At 56.9% G+C, this 16,910-nt stretch overlaps 1 protein-coding gene across 10 annotated transcripts in view; it reads right to left on the bottom strand.

Moving 5' to 3' along the window:
- ARNT2 (aryl hydrocarbon receptor nuclear translocator 2) overlaps window positions 1–16,910 on the bottom strand; it is a 145,797-nt gene that overhangs the window by 24,470 nt on the left and 104,417 nt on the right. For all 10 annotated transcript variants that reach the window (XR_009263742.1, XM_058736360.1, XM_058736358.1 and 7 more), the window contains 4 exons: window positions 8,899–8,975; window positions 7,566–7,700; window positions 5,346–5,420; window positions 252–403 (listed from right to left, as the gene is read on the bottom strand). Coding sequence is in view for 9 of the 10 variants with exons in the window: in XM_058736360.1 (XP_058592343.1) it covers window positions 252–403; window positions 5,346–5,420; window positions 7,566–7,700; window positions 8,899–8,975 (439 nt within the window). In the remaining variant the exon portion in view is untranslated. The remainder of the gene's footprint in view (window positions 1–251; window positions 404–5,345; window positions 5,421–7,565; window positions 7,701–8,898; window positions 8,976–16,910) is intronic.

Genomic DNA, 16,910 nt, shown 5'->3' with positions numbered 1-16,910 from the left:
GGGGAGCAGGGCACCGGAATTGAGGCCGAGAAGCAGGGCTGCCAGGAGCAGGGAACGTCCCTCGGCCTTGGAGGGAAGGGGGACGGAAGCATGGCGGTGGCAGAGGACGCAGTGAGGGGCCCACAGGGACCGACCGCCCGCTGCAGGGGCGGGGAGCCTATGGGGGGGAAAGGGCCCGGGGTAAGGTCACCAGCCCTCGACTCGGGCAGGGCACCCGGACCCAGCAGGGCTGGGGCGTGGCGAGCACGTACTTGACGTTGGTGTTGGTGCAGATGACGTACTCTATCTCGTCGGAGTAGGGGTTCTGGAACGTGAAGCTGCTGGTTCGGATCAACAGCCACTCCCGGTTCTTGGTGCGGAGCCGGTACATGACCGACAGCACCTGGCCCTTCAGTTTGACCACCTGAGGAAACATTCGGAGGAGGAAGGAAGTCAGGGGGAGGCAGGGCTCAGAACGGGGCGCCGCGGCAAAGACAGCCCGAGGGGACGGCCAGAGAGCAAGGCTGGGCCGAGGGGGCCTCTCCCCCTGAAGCAGGCACTGTCCTCTGTCACGTTCTCTGAAACACCTGTTTTCTACCAGGACTTCTCAGCTCTTCCAAATCGGGCCATAAAACTCTATGAGCCAAGTGTTTCCCTTTTCGCCTGGGCTGCTAGGGTACTCTGGGTTTGCAACTGGTACCCCGTCCCTGCCCCACCCCCCCCAAGAAATGATCTCACTCGGGTGTAGAGTTACATCGTAGCAGTGGATTTATTGCTTCCCACCTCGCATGACAAAAATCCTTAAGCTCCGTTTAACGCTGCTAATCGGGTCAGGTATACCCTCCGGGAGGAAGTGTAACGAAACGATAAATTCATGTGCGTTATCTGTGCGCGCGCGGACCTGTTACTGCTTTTACGCTGCGGCACGGCTTCCAAACTACCTCCAAATGCACGTCCTCACAGGAGGCTGGTAAGGTGGGTCTCACTCTGGGTAGGGCTTTAATACCGAGTCTCGGACAAGTTAAGTAAGCTGCCGGAGATCAGACGACTCTGGGGGAAAAGCTCGGCCGGGAAGCAAGCTCTTACTGCCAAACCACGAGTGCCCGCTCCTGTGCTCCGTGTACATGCACAATGTGTGCACAAGCAGAGACACAGGGCTGTGAGCGTGCTCACACGGCCCTTGCTACCAGCTCCCACGGCAACGGCATAAACAGGAGAAAGCCCAGGAACAAAGCCAGGCGGACAGGCATGCCTCTCCGCAGGCCTGTGTCCCCAGATCCTGGGGCTGGTCGGGACAGAGAAGGCTCTGGACCCGGGGAAGCCGGGCTGGCTTGACCACGAGACCAGAGTGTGATCAGAGATGAGAACGGGGACCTGGTCCCAGGGTCGCAGAGGGCCCGGCCCCTCTTCCTTAACTGCCCTCACTTGTACTTTATTCCTGGTTGGATGTCTGTGCACAGCCTGGGGACAGGGACCTCTTGGTGACCTGAGTCCCCCCCCACCCCCCCCCCACCCCAGCCCTGCCCTCGCACAGAGCCGGCACATCATCTGAACTTCCTTGATGGGTCTGTTGTCCCCACGCCCTGGGCTGATGCGCCTGAGCGACCACCCCTGGGGAACCCAGACGAATGAAACCTGAGAAGGCTGGACGCCCTGGTGGGAAACCCTGAGTGATCCAGAAACCAGACCAATGTCCAGGGGGGCGGTGACCCTTCCTGGCACCGAGCTCGAGGAGGCGGACGCGGGGTCAGGCAAGACCCCGACCCTCAGGGGTCACTGCCCGTCAGCAGGTCCCAGCAGGAAGCTGGCTCTTTCCCCACAGGACCACAGGTCAAGGCCACGTGCCCCGGAGGCCGGCACGCTGAGGGGGTCCCGTGGGAGACTCTCTGAATCTGCACAGAACGCAGGGAAGAGGGCAGCCACCTCCTACGTGTTGAGCCCCGGGTCGTGGCTCCCTGAGGCAGCTGCTGTGCGTCTCCTAACTGAATGCTCGAGATGGGGGGGAGAGGTTTTAGCTCCACGGAACAAACACCAGCCAAGGCACCGCCCGGGTGCAAAGCCGGAGAAGGAGCGGAGGGAGGGCGCCGGCAGCCCCCGCCCTCCCCGGGGCCAAGTTCCTGGCTCGGCCTGTGACACCAGCCACCTCGCGTGGCCCTCACGACAGCACCGCGTGGATCTGGACAGTGAGCCCCAAAGGAGTTAAACATCCCGCCAGGGCCTGACGGAGCAGCGCGGAGGCAGGAGAGGGTCCCGGATCCCCCGGCCCCCACCGCCCGCTGTGTCTTCATGACCCTCTGAGGCCGAGGCAGAGCCCCTGTCCCAGGACAGGTACGTCAGCGGCGGTAACCAGACCCAGCAGGCCGAGTCGCGTCTCAAAACCGTAGGCTCAGGAGGCACGGGGTCGCCAGGACGCCGTGGGGTCCGCGGAGGGTTCCTGGACGGAGACAGGGCTGGTGTCCTGGACGTACAGCATCGACATGCACGCTGAGTCCGGCTGCCAGGCTCGCACGGACCATGCAGGCCGGCCACAGCCCCACCACCCCACACTCGGTGCTCCACCGTGCACGGCGAGCAAGCAGACAGCAGAGGGGGCCAGGGTCCTGGCCCCGGGTCTCTCGGGGTCCCACACTTCCGCCTGACCTCTGGGGGACCTGTAACCCGGCGAGGGTCCGAGAGCAGAGCCAAGGGCAGACGCAGCTTGGGGGCCCCTGCGTCGGGCCCCCCCCAAACCCAAACCGCTCAGGAACCTGGCGGCCCCCTGAGGTCTCACGTCCGGGCCGCTCACACACTTGGGTTTAAATCCAGAGTTCCAGGGCGGACCGTGGGCCGCCACAGCCCCCTCTGCGCTTCTGGAAAAACCAGCCGCTTCCTTTGATCAACATCTGTCCCCCAGCCCGGCCGCCAGTGGCCACAGCCCAAAGAACACATTCGAGGGGCCGAGGCCAGCGCTCCAGGACGTCCCAGTGGCCGCCCGGCTGTGGCCTGCCGAGCGGTGACCGCAGGGCCGCCGGCCCTCAGGTGTGGCTCGGGCTTCGCCTCCTGCCCGCAGGGTGAGCTGGTCGCTCCCGGGGCGAGGGGTCCGTAAGCAGGTGCCGCGCGGGGTCGGGTGTTAACGTTCCTCCTGTTTCCGCCCCCAAACCACCGGCTTCCGGCAGCATCCGCGGGGTCATGTCAGCCTGCTGTCGGACGGAGAGGCCTGGGTGCGGTGTGGCGACAGGCAGGACGGGCTGGCAACGGCGGCCTCACCCCCCGGTTAGCGCCGTGCTGTGTGGCTTGGGGCCAGCGGCCAAAGCTCTCTGAGTCCTGGTGTCCGCCCTGAAAAGTGGGGCTGCCTACACACCCCGTGGGCTGACGATTACCTTAGATCGTGTGCGACAAGGGCTCTGTCACTAACCGGGCAGGGAGGCTCTGTGGCCACAGACCCGGAAAAGGGAAGCAGACCCAGCGCGAGGTGTAGAATGATCTCCACGGATTCGGCGAACACGTCTCATGAGGACGACTCGGGCAACACGCTTCAGCCTCTCCTCTCACGTGTTCCCGGAATGAAAGTCACTTGCCATGGGTCGCGGTCCATTCAGACTTTATCAAGAGCCACCCACCCAGGAGGAAGCTCCACCTCTGTGGTGGACGTGATGGTGACACGCACAGACGTGGAGCCCGACCACAGGAAGCTTATGTTTCAGAGAGGGAATGGGGGGAAGGCAATCAGGGGACAAATAGATAAAACAATTACCAACTGGATCAGCTGTTGTGGAGGAAAAATGAGGGCAGAGAAGGAGGGTGGGGGCTTTCTTGGGTGGCATGGTGGCCGTTGACCACACCTCTGAGAGGACAGGAGTTAAAGCCTAATCAGTAAGAAGACCTCGGTCCTGGGAAGAGTGCGGGAACAGCATTCTAGTCGGAGGGAGCATGTGCAAAGGCCCTGAGGTGGGGAACAGCACCCGAAGACCCGTGTGACCACGTGGCGTGAGCCCGTGAGGATAAGACACGTGGGGCGAGGGTCACACTGAGCCTGCGACCGTGGCACGGAGCTCGGATCTGATTCTGGCTGTGCTGGAAGGCCACGGCAAAGCCTGATTTGTGTCTTCAGCGGTGTGGAGCGGGCGGGAGTAGAGCAGGGAGACCGGCAAGGCTGCGGCCGCAATGGAGAGAGTGAGAGCGGGTGGGGAGGGGGGTGCTGGTCGAGGCGGGCAGGAAGGAGCGGAGGGAGAGGGGACGGCTGTGCACACGTCCCGGGGGGAACAGGACGTGAGTGCTGGGTGTGGCAGCAAAGCCAGAGCAGGGAGGACGCTGTCTGGGCTCCTGGCCTATGCAGGCGGGGCCACGGCGGTGCAGGGGGGCGGGCTCGGAGAGCCCGAGGGCTGTGGGCGCGGTGCAGGGGCGTGCGAGGTGCCTGGGCGCCCACAGTCGGTGCTGTCACCTGGACAAAGTCGCTGGGGAGACGCTGCGGGGACAGCAAGAGGGAAGGCAGGCAAGGGCCCAGCTCTTGGAGAAGCAGGATTCGGCGGTGTTTGCGAGGAGTGGGGGGGGGGGGGGGGGTGGGGAGCCGAGACCTGCCCGACGGCGACACGGGGCGTGAATGGAGCGGTGTTTTGGCTGTGGACGCGGCGAGCGGCCATTCCCCCTAAAGAAGGAACTCAAAGGCCCTCATCCTGGAAAACCTGCGGTTTCCCTTCCTTGGCTGGGACACCCGCAGCCTGGGAGGAGGAACCTCTTCCCGGCCGCCACGGCTGAGCGCTGGGACACCTGGCTCCCATGCATCCACCCTGTGGTCTCAGGAGCCCCTGCTCCCGAGTGGCCCTCTCCTGTCCCCAGATGTGCCCGCGACTGTGCAGAAGCGGCCAGCAAGTTGAGGGCGCAGGTCTCCCGCGGAGCCCGGGCCCCACCGGAGCAGGTGCTCAGCCCCAGGCAGCGGACGGCGGGCCCGCGAGGGGGCGCCTTCCTCCCAGGCTCCCAGAGCATCCTGAGTCTGTCTCCCCCGCCCTGCCCCTCCCGGGGCGTCAGCAGGCCTTCAGGGGTGTCCTGAGGCCCCTCCCCACCCGGCACCCCTCACCTGGACGTCCAGCTCCCAGGGCACCCCTCCAGGCAGGTGCCCCCACATTTGCCTTCCTTGCACCCCGGCCGCCAAGACCATCTCGAATATGCTGCCCCGCGTGCACTCTCGTCGGGGACTCGGGCGGGGGTGGGGGCCTGAACGCCTCCCGTGGCCTCGGCAGCCTCCACCCCGGCCCCCCGCCTCCCTGCACATTATTAGCCTCTCTGTCCTCTGCCCTTCTGCCAGTCACGGCTCCCGGCTGGGTCCGCCCTCCCCACTGGACCTGCCCGGCAGGTGCGGGGACGAACGGGTACCCGGGCCACGGCGGTACCTGCTGGAAGCTCTCGCGCAGGTGGCTCTGATCCTCCGAGTGGCAGAATTCCAAAATGTCCTTTCCGAGGAGATCCTGAATAAAGAGACAAGCGTGAAGAACCCCCGCCCCCCACGACTGACGCACGACTGCAGAAGCATCCGTCTGCATGCCCTTCCGCCCTGTCCCTCCGCTCACCGCGTCATAAGGGGAACAGTGGACGCGGGGGGGTCCCCCCCCGTGCCCACCTCTGTCCCTCTGCTCGCTCGGCACCCCTTCCGCATCTGGCTCAGGCCCTCCGTCAGCAGCCCCAGTGCGATGTTACTGGTTCGCCTTGGAGAGGCAAACTGTAATAAACACACTTTAAAACATTTAAAAATGTTTTAAAAACTTGAGGGGCGTCTGCGTGGCTCAGTCGGTGGAGCGTCCGACTTCGGCTCAGGTCACGATCTCGAGGTTCGTGGGTTCGAGTCCCTTGTTGGGCTGTGTGCGGACGGCTCAGAGCCTGGAGCCTGCTTCCGATTCTGTGCCTCCCTCTCTCTCTGCCCCTCCCCTGCTCGTGCTCTGTCTCTCTCTCTCTCAAAAATAAATGTTTAAAAAAAGCATGAAAAGAAAGCAAATGGCAGGGCAAGGACGGATGTGCTGCCTACGGAAACGGGAAGCGTTCTGGTGTGGACAGCGGCACTCTCTCGTGGCACGCGTGCTGGAGTGTGAGATAAGTGCACTTGTGAAGGCTGTTTACCGTCTACCTTCACCGTCTGCCTTGTATCCAAAGGACCCAGCACTAACCCGAGACCAAAGCGTGTTTTGCCGCAAAACCAGCCAGTGGAAGATGAGCCGTCACAAGGCAGCTCCTGTGTGTTGTGGGAAAGTGGTCCAGCTGGACGTGGGACGTGTCGTAGGCGGCAAAGGATGGAAGCTAATCCACTGATGGGAACCCGAACCAGCAAGTGGCCTCAGCGGGAGCTGGCAGGGGGGAGGAAGTCCGCTCTGCGTGCCAAGAAGCATCTAGATGCTCCTGGAAGGTGCCGGCGGGTGCACGGGTCTGGCTAGGCACATGCTGCTGTCCGAGGTTATGGGGAATTTGGGGACCAGTTAATTTCCTCCCTGGATTCCACCCAAGAACCTCAAGTTTGCAAGAATCTAGAGATGGAGGTTGGTCCGAATGGTTCCAGTATTTCAATTTGGTTTGTGGCTCTAAAATCACAGGTAAGCGAAAGACCCACGCCAGCGTATCCCAAATTTCGTTCCTAGAACAGAGGTCTTCTTCTTTCTTCTTTTAAATGCTTTTTCTTTCGGGAGACATTAAAATCTATAGAAAAGTCCTTTACCTAGATTGTCACGTCTGCGGTTTTCACTTTCTCTTGCACGTATGGAAACATAAATACACGAATGAGAAATATGAAAATACGTGAAGCGAAACATCTTTCATACGTACACACACACCCTGAAAAAGTTCTTATTAAATCATCTGGAAGCAGCAGACAGAATGACACCTGTCCTAAAGTATGTATCTCAAAAAATGGCATCTGACAAAAAAATGAATATTCCATAGGACACCTAAAAACCCCACTGATACTCCACACATATTAATATTTCTTCAGTTATCTCCCAGACGTCTTTCTGGCTACGTGTCTCCAGCCTGGGGCCCCACGGAAGGCTCTCCCACTGCAGACTGTGACGTTTTGTATTTGGGTTCTCTTAATCTAGAATAACTTCTCCTGCCTTTCTGTGTCTCTCATGACGCTGATATTTCTTAAAAACGGTCTGGGACAAAGATCGGACAATATGCTCCTGTAACAAAAGGTCCCGAATACATTTCAGTAACAAGGGATTAGGCAAAATTAGGTGAACGTCTTTCCTCAAGGCTTCTCAGTCCTGACACTGAGAATATGTTTTTGTTAAGTTCCCAAGAAGGAGATGTCCTGTTTCGTGATCATCCAAGTTAACGGACCCGAGAGCCCCTTTTCCCTAGAGCATCTTGACTCTGGTTTGTGAAAACTCAGCCAGACGGACGGGATGGCGAGAGCCAGAAGCGAAGGGTTAATTTTAAGCCGTGCAGCCAGCCGTGTGCAACGCCTTCCTTGCTTTGGAAGGACATCCCTCTCTCTCGGCAGGAATATGGATTTCTATGCCGTGTTCCCTACACCGTCGTCCTGCTGAATCTCGAACAAAGGACAGAAGGGCTTTTCAAGTAAAGGTGAATCTCTAGCCACCCGCCACGGGCCCCAAGCTACGTACCTGGGGTTGGTAGCCAACCACGCTGATGCACCGGGGGTCCACGAACGTGATGACCCCATCAGAGCTGTGTCGGGATAAGAACTCCGTGGGCACCGACACCCCGCTCATGTCCATGCACACGGGAGAGCTGGTCACCTGCAAGGAGGGATCCGCACTGAGGTGGTCTTGACACAGACAGGGACAGGGGCAGGAGAGGCAGAGACTGGGAACAACCCACGGGGAGTTAATGTCACAGATGCCTCTGTGTCATCGGTACAGCGGGTCTGAAATGTTCAAAGGGGCGCCTGGGTGGCTCAGTCGGCTGAACGCCCGACTTTGGCTCAGGTCACGATCTCGTGGTCGGTGGGTTCGAGCCCCATGTCGGGCTCTGTGCTGACAGCTTGGAGCCTGCAGCCTGCTTCGGATTCTGGATCTCCCTCTCTCTCTCTCTCTCTCTCTGCCCCTCCCCCACTCACACTCTCTCTTTCTCTCTCAACAATAAATAAATGTTAAAAAAAATTTTTTTTTATATATATCTCATGTCTTTGTCTCTTCCTCTAAAGAGGAAAATTCTAGGCACTCCTGGGTGGCTCAGTCGGTTGAACGTCTGGCTTCAGCTCAGGTTATGATCTCGAAGTTCGTGAGTTCGAGCCCCGCGTCGGGCTCTGTGCTGACGGCTCAGAGCCTGGAGCCTGCTTCGGATTCTGGGTCTCCCTCTCTCTCTGCCTCTCCCCCACTCATGCTCTGTCTGTCTCTCTCTCTCAAAAATAAATAAACATAAAAAAAAAAAATTAACATTCAAAGCGTCCTGGCCTCGCCTTCGACTAATTGTATATTTGGGCCACCTTACGTTCTGAGCCTCAGTTTCCCCACCGGAACAACGAACCCCCTGCGATCTCACAGGGTATGCAGCTGGTGCTCAGAGGTGTTCCTAGTCTTCCCTTCCCCACCTTCCCCTGACTCAGGATGGCAAATGGCTGTACAGGACGGGTCAGACGTTTGGACAGTAGACGCTTGTGGAGCGAATGTTTGCAAGGCTTCACTCTCCCCCCCCCTCCCCCCCCCACCACTATGAGGAATAAGCAATGCTTATCACACGTGGATACGTGAATGACGCCTCTCAACCACGTGTCTGAAGGCGGTGAGACCTGGGAGCCAGGAGCGCGACAGGCTAGCTTCCCCCGAGCCGCGTCTACTGTGGCCCGCGGTGGCCAGCAGGGGCTGGCGTCCTGCCATCCCTGCTGTCTCCCACATCCAGCCTCCGCCCTGCCCGGCGAGGGGCCCGGAGCCCTGAGGACGCTGGGCTCGCAGGGCTGGGGGCAGTCACCCACCCGCTCCTGCTGTCCTCCCTCACCTGGAGTCTTCCGATGGCCACGAGGCAATACTTGCTGCCCTGCCCCACGTCCGCGTCCTCCTCAGGTATAGTCATCCCTGAAACGAGACAAGCCGGGCTCGTCCACGCCTGCCCAAGGCGGATGGAAAAGGGCAGAAGCACCCAGGCACGCACGAGTGCAGCCAAAAGTACAGATACGCGTGGGCCACCCAGGGTCTGGAGAGGCGGCAGTGAAGGGACCCGCCCGGCCGGCGTCTCCGGTGGCCTCCCGGGGCCTCACACCTGCGTCTGTGGGTGACACGCAAGATCGTGAGGAAGATGGAGCGTGAAGCATCCATTTGGACATTTGCAAACTTGGCCAGGACGTCCAGCTATAAAAGAAACCTCGGGAAGAAGCACAAGTGGGCATTTCTGGTGCCGTAAACGTTTCATTTGCACGGACTCGAAAGGACAAAAGGGGATGGTTACCGAGCGCTGAGAACCAGAGCTCTCTGGGGCGCCCGGCTGGCTCAGTCGCCAGGGCATCATTAGACTCCGGATCTCGGGGCTGCGAGTTCGAGCCCCACGTTGGGCGCGGGGATCGCCTAAAAATAAAATCCTTAAACAACAAACAAAACCCCGGTGCTCTGGAGAGGCAGGACCTGGTTAAAACAACCCTCGTTGTTCTCTGGTCGGAAAAGAGTCTTCTGCCCCGTCCGGCGGGGGTCTGGCAACGCACGTCGCTCGTGGGGCAAGGTTCCCGCCTTAGTGAAGCAAGCGAGCGTCTCTTACGCCGCGCAGCTTACCATAAATACCGCCACACTGGTCACCCCAAAGCTTCCGGGGCCGCAACCCCACAAGTACGGGGACAGCCCCTCACCGCCGACCGCGGCTCTGAGAGCCAGAGAAGCGTCGCTCCGTTCCCAGCGCTCCGTCCCGTCCGCTCCTGCAGGTAGCCGGTCCCTGAAGTTTCTGCTTCGCCCCTGCTGTATTTCTCTCCTACCCAAAGGAGCAGGTACACGCGTCATTTTCTTACCTCCTCTCCTTTGGACGGGGAAGAGGAGCGTACCTGAGGCACTCCCGGGCTTTCGCTCACCTCACCGGACAGCAGGTCCCGGAACGCACGCCCTCGTTATTCCCAGGCCGCAGGTACCGGGGCTCATCGACCACTTGCCCGCGTGCGGACGTGCAGGTGTTTCTCACGCTGGGCAATGTCAACGCCTCAAAGAACCACCTTGTGCTCGTGCGTCTTCCAGCAACTGCGAGGAAGGGCGCCTGCAAATTCACCCAGAGGACACCCGTCCCAGGGACTGCCAGGCGCAGGGCAGGTGCCGTCCTAGGTTTGGGTGTTGCCAAACTTCCCCCGGGAGGGGCGTGCCGACGAGCGTTCCCACAACGTGTCCGAGAGGCCTGCGTCCCCCCAGTCTCGGCCAGCGGAGCGTGCCGTCACATACGTGTGAGGACCAGTTTTGGATCCTGCCCTTCAGTGAATTATCTGTTCCGTCCCTTCCCCATTTTCCTACTGGGATTTTGGTCCTTTGACTCTCAATTTTCTCTTGAATGTTTATTTATTTTGGGGAGAGAGAGTCCAAGCAGGGGAGGGGCAGAGAGGGAGGGAGACACAGAATCCGAAGCAGGCTCCAGGCTCCGAGCTGTCGGCACAGAGCCCGACGCGGGGCTCGAACTCACGGACCGTGAGATCGTGACCTGAGCCGAAGTCGGCCGCTTAACCTACTGAGCTTCCCAGGCGCCCTTCTGCCTCTCAATACTCAAGAGTTCGTCACATATTAAGGGATTAAGTCCTTGTCGTGAATATGGTCTCCCGGCTGGTGCCGTCTTCTGGCTTTGCATATGGCGACGGAACTTTAGTTTTTATGGAGTCAGATTCATCAATCTTTTCTTTTACCACCATCGTTCTTAAAATACCAGCAAGCTCTTTTATGGAGTTCCAGAAAGCCATTTCCTACACCAAAACTCACCCGTGTTTTCCCCTGATGTTTTCATGCTTTCACTTCCTACATTTAGATCCCTAATCTACTGGAAACTATTCTCGTGTGGGGCGTTGGCTACGGGATCCGATCTTGTCTCTGTCCAAATGGCTGTTTGTCCATCCACGTTTGTTAACAGCGCAGTGATCTAAGATGTTGCCTTTATCCTACGATAAATTCCCATACACCTTTGGATCTAATTCTGGGCTTCCTCTTCTATTCTACTGGCCAGCGGTCTATTAAGCATCAGTCCTGTGCAATTTTAATTCTAGAGGCGTTATTGTAGGGTTTAGTATCTGGTAAGGCTGTTCCTCTCTTACACTTTTTCAGTGTTTTCTAGGCTATTCTCAGGTATTTACATGAAGCTTAGTACCAACTTACTTCACTCCACAAAATAGCTTGCTGGTTTTCTTATCCGGCCTGCGTTAAATGTATCAATTAACTTCATGAGAACAGACATCTTTGTAACGCGGAGTCATCTTCCCCAAGAACGGGGGGCATTTTCCGATTTGTTTGAGCCGGCTTTTGTGTCTTTGGGGGGTGTTTAAAATTTTCCTCGCATGTATTTGGACTCTATACACTTACTAAAATTATTCCTAAGTCTTTAATCGTCTTCTGTTGCTATTTAAAGGGGGTTCGCTCTACCGTTACGACTTCCGTTTATTATTTACGTGTACGGGGACGACTGATTTTGTATGTTAGCACCGTGGTGTGCCATTTCACTGAATTGTGCTACTGTTTCAGTTAGCTTTGTGACTGGCCCACTGGGCTTTTGCAGGTGAACTATCACAGAATTGAAAAGACGTCATTTTTCCTTCTTCACACATTTAGTTGCCTCTGATTCATCTAAGGGAACGGGCTGGTATCTCTTACGACGCTGAAGAGTGGTAGAGAGGTTGGGAAGTCCTGCCTTGTTTCCGATCTTACTGGAAATGCCGGAGATTTCTCGATCACATAAGATACCTTCTTAAAAGACAAGTTATCCCTGAATCACTTTGGTATTCTTGAAAATCTATCTAATGCCTTCATAGGAGACATCTGGATTCTAACATCTGTTACGCACACAGTCGATTACAATATATTGTTTTACTTGAGGTATATGAAGAAAATGTGCCCTCACACAGACAGGTAGCTGGAGAAGGGAGGAGTTTTTTCTCAGATCATTGTGGATGTTAATCTTTGATGCTTTCCTAAATCTTGACAAGTGGCTGTTTCTCCTTTTTTTTTTTTTTTAATGTTTATTTATTTTTGAGAGGCAGAGAGAGACAGAACGTGAGTGGAGGAGGGGCAGAGAGAGAGGGAGACACAGAATCCGAAGCAGGCTCCAGGCTCTGAGCCATCAGCACAGAGCCCGACACGGGGCTCGAACCCACAAACCGTGCGATCGTGACCTGAGCCGGAGTCGGACACTTAACCAACTTGAGCCACCCAGGCGCCCTGACAAGTGGTTGTTTCTTTAAGGTCAACTGCAATGTAAAAATAAAAACTGTATCAATGAGTATTTCAGCATTCTGTTACACTATAACAGATTGGTCTAACACTTTGAATGGGCCTTTTACTGATATATGACTGGAACACAATGTATTGATCACTAGGGAAATACTGGTCCATCAAATCACACAGATCTAAATGTTGCCACATTAGAATACATGATATTTTAAAAATCTGACTTGCTAGTTAATACCATGGCATATTTCATCAGAAACATTCCTAGGTATTGGTCAAGACCATGGTGGTGGACACAAGTTTCCCAAAATTCACATTCTTACCAGAAAACTTTAATTGTATCACTGACAGCAAATACCATCATTTTCCTTGAGGTGACAGGTTCGTTTTCATTTTTTACAAAAATATCTGCCAAATACACAAATTTATTTACTTATTTTTTAACGTTTGTTTTTGAGAGAAAGAGACAGAGTGTGTGCGCGCGCGTGCATGAAAGCAGGGGGGTGGACAGAAAGAGGGAGACAGAGGATCCCAAGCAGCCTGATGTGGGGCTTGAACTCACGAATCATGAGATCATGACCCGAGCCGAAGTCAGACACTTCACTGACTGAGCCCCCCAGGCGCCCCCCAAATATGCAAGTTTAAATAAACCACAGTTTGTCAGTCATTCTTTCAAGTAAAAAATGGCGTGTCATAAAAAAAGCAACTTGTTGGGCTCACAACTCAAACAACTGCACATGTGCTTCTCCCGGACACAACCACTATGCTTGGATATGCAGCGCAAGTGGCTGTGTGCGTGCGTCCTTCCCATCTCAGGGTCCCATCCGGTCAGTGCTTTTTACAGCCTCATCAAGGACATGCTTACGCGAAACCAGCATTAAAAAAATGTTACACTGTCTTTCACTGCAAGCGTGTGGTGACCACGACGGCAGGTTGGTGGCACTGCCTTGACGCACGCTGAGGCTCCACAAGTGTGTCTACCCGCCACTGCTTACGCACCACCCGCGCAAAGCGGACGCAGTTTAAAGGTCCAACCACGTCTCAGTGCCCCGGGGAAAGCGTCTCAACTCTGCGCGCCTCTGAGACGGTCTCGGGACGCCCGGGGTCCACGGAGCAGCCCTGACAGCCGCCACTGCACGTGCTGTCACCCCCCAGCCTGGGCCTCCCGGCCTCGTCTCCGCTGATCCTCTCCCCCTGCCTCCACTTCTAGGCACACAGTAACCGGACCCGAGACCGTCCCCGACTCGCTCTGCCTCTGGAGCTCCAGGCCCTGACTCCACCTGCCTCCTGGGAAGATTCACCCCTGTCTCACGCCGTCAGACTCAACCCTGCCCAAATCGTCCTGCCAACGCCTGCTCCCCTGGGCTCCCCTCCCGCAGGGGACGGCTGGTGACCTCTCCCCCTTCCGCGTCTGTCCCCTCCCCCTCCGGCGTACGTTCCCGCCCCCTTCGTCCCGCGTACGCGTACATCCGCTCCCTCTTCCATGCCGGCAGAACGCAGGTTTGTTCAAAGGGGCTGTGTCCACCCCGTTGGAGGTGGCGGTGGTCAGGGACGCAGCTCTGGCCTGTGAGGCGTGAGCGGAAGTCCCTGCGCGAGGCTCTCAGGAAAGAGCCTCCTTTTGGGGAGCCCAAGCGTGATGGTGGAGCCCTTGCAGCCATCCTGAACGCAGGAAGCCACGGCCACACGACAAGGCCTCCAGAGGTGGGATGGTCACCGCGTACCTAATGACTGCCTCTTGACTTTTCACCTGCAGGCCCTCGACCTGTCTGCACTCGCCCTTCCAACAGATAAAGGGTACGCGGTCCCCCAAGTCGGCCAAACATCCTTTTGCTTCAATTTAACCATTCTTCCTTCAAAAATGGCCCAGGTGTCCCTTTCTCCTTGTCACTCCTCTGAATATGCTTCTGGCCGGGGCATTCCCCTGGAAACGGTTTCCCAGGATGCTCTAGGTATGACCATTGCCATGACCTCGCTTCCTTTATTCTGGACACTACGGAACGTGGGTCCCTGGCACGGAAGGCGGGGCATGCAAGGTGTGAGTCACGCTGACAGCCGTCCACAATATGCATGCCCACGACTTACACTTCCAGCCAATTTACCTTCCTGCCCGAAACAGCCGGAAACAAACAGATCTAAGAAACAATAGTTTTGGGGGCACGTGGGTGGCTCTCTCCGTTAAATGTCTCCCTCTTGATTTCAGCTCAGGTCATGATCTCACAGTTTGTGGGTTTCGGGCCCGTGTTGGGCTTTGCACTGACAGCATGGAGCTTGCTTGGGATTCTCTCTCTCTCTCTCTCTCTCTCTCTCTCTCTCTCTCTCTCTCTCTCTCCTTCTCCCTCTCCACCCCTCCCCTATTCACTCTCTCTCAAAAATAAGTATTAAAAAAAAAGAAACAATGGTTTTCAAGACACTGTATATGAGACAATAAATAAGAATCATCTGTGAGGTATGGAAAGCAAATGTGCCCGACGATCGCCCCAACTTCTCGCCTTAAGAGTCTCCAAGCCGGCAGCTTAAATTTCACAATGTCTACCACCAGATAAAAAATTACCAGGCATGGAACGAAGCACGAAAATATAACCTATAAATAAGGGAAAAGATCAACCAGGCAGAACAGACCCAGAAGTGACACAGATCTTAGAATTAGCAAACACACTGAAACTGTTTTTATAACTCCATTCCGTATGTTCAAATAGTTAAGTCGAGCCAAGGGAGATATTTTAAAAGACCAAAATCAAATTCCTGGAGATGGAAACTATAATGTGTGAGATGAAACGTGTCCTGGATGTATTAATGGCAAAGGAGGGATGTGCTTCAAAGGCACGGCACTGGAAACGATCCCACATTAGAAACAAAACGATTTTTTAGAGAAATGCACACCAGTGCGTGAGCCATGGAAACCTCAAGTGCCCTGATATGTGCACCTGGGGTCTCCAAAGAGAGAGAAGGGAGACAGGAAGGATATTTGAACAACTAATGCCTGAACACTTTTCAAATTTACTACAAAGTATGAATCTACAGATGCTAGAAGCCTGGCGAACCCCAAGCACAGGAGCTATGACAATTTCAGCAGCACACAGCATCACTTGTCGAAAACCAGTGACAAAATCTTCCAAGCATCCAGGGGAAAGGGACACGTTGACCTACAGACAACGAAATGCGTTTTAGAAGAGTCGATTTCTTGACAGAAACAATGCAAGTGCGTGTATTTTAAAGTATCGAGAGAGAGGGAAACAAAAACCTGCCTACCTAGAAATCTTTATCAAGTGGAAAGGTCTTTCAGGGCGCCTGGGTGGCTCAGTCGGTTAAGCGTCCGACTTCGGCTCAGGTCATGATCTCGTGGTTCGTGGGTTTGAGCCTCACGTCAGGCTCTGGGCTGACAGCTCGGGGTCTGGAGCCTGCTTCGGATTCTGCCGCACGCCGCGGTGCTCATGAGGGGCACGGCGCCTACTGTCGAGGACGAGTTCCAAAACTTACTCGCAAGGATTCACGTCCTCACTCGCCGATTGCTCAGGCACGCCTTGACCCACAGCCTCACTTGAGCGCGCACAGAAAGAGGTTCAGGGCCCGTGGGGGTTGTCCCGTGCACCCTTTAACCCCCGCTCTCCCGCACCCCCATCGTCTTCCATCGGTTTCGGCCGTCAGTGGCGAAGGCTCCGGGGCCGTGTGACGCACGCCGTTCTTCAGGTGTCACGGACTCAACGCGGTCCCAACCCTAGTTTTTCCCGCAACTGGCCAAGTGAGGTTTGTCCCAAATCGGCGCCTGAGGCCAGGACCTCGGTGCGGACGGTTCCTGTGGGAGGCAGGCCAAGGAGGAGGGCGCGAGGAAGGGAGGGGTGTGACAGAGGGGGAGCCCAGCCGAGGGTTAGCGCCTCCAGGCTCCGGGCTCTGCTCGCGACTGTGCGAGGCGCCATCCCTTCAGGGAAGCCGCTGGTGTGGAAAGTAGTAAGATGCCACACCGCGATGTGGGGCGCTGTCAGCCCGGGCCGGGTCTCAGCTCCCCAGGACCCGTCTGCCGCGGCTGGGGCTGAGACCAGGGCTGGGCGCCCGAGGTGTCCGCGGGAGCGACCCAACAGGACCCTCGGTTCCCGACATGCGAAAGGGGCGAACGAGCCCCCCTTGCGGGGACGTGGCGAGGGCCGAAGGAGACCATGTGCGTGGAGCTCCCAGCCCGGGGCCTGGGTACCGGCCGCCTTCTCTCTTCTCTGCCCTCGCTCTCCAGCTGCTGGGAATCGGTGGGCTTGTGGGCAAGGAAGGCAGTGGGCACAGGTGCGTGTCCGCCATACGTGGGATCAGGACACAGCGCCACAGGCCGGGCGGGGAGCGGAGGGGCCTGTGCGAAGGGCGCTGTGGGGTGGCCGGCGTGAAGGGAAGTGGCTTCAGTTCCAGCCTCTGGGGGGACCCCGCAGGGTCAGGCTCTCCCTGGCCGATACCCGACACCGCCTACCAGACGCGCTGCGGTTCGTTCGAGAGTCCGTTCTTCATCTAACAGGCGCTGACGGAGAACTTCCGCAGAGAAAAAAAATAGCCACAAATTCTCTTCCACGTCCCTTCCACCGAGGGCTCAAGGTGGCTTCCCTTGTGACGACTGTGACCAGTAAAACACAGTGGAAGTGATGC

This window comes from Neofelis nebulosa, chromosome 7, assembly GCF_028018385.1.
Source record: "Neofelis nebulosa isolate mNeoNeb1 chromosome 7, mNeoNeb1.pri, whole genome shotgun sequence".
NCBI classification, from domain to species: domain Eukaryota; kingdom Metazoa; phylum Chordata; class Mammalia; order Carnivora; family Felidae; genus Neofelis; species Neofelis nebulosa.
This window is presented reverse-complemented; position numbering and strand designations above follow the sequence as displayed.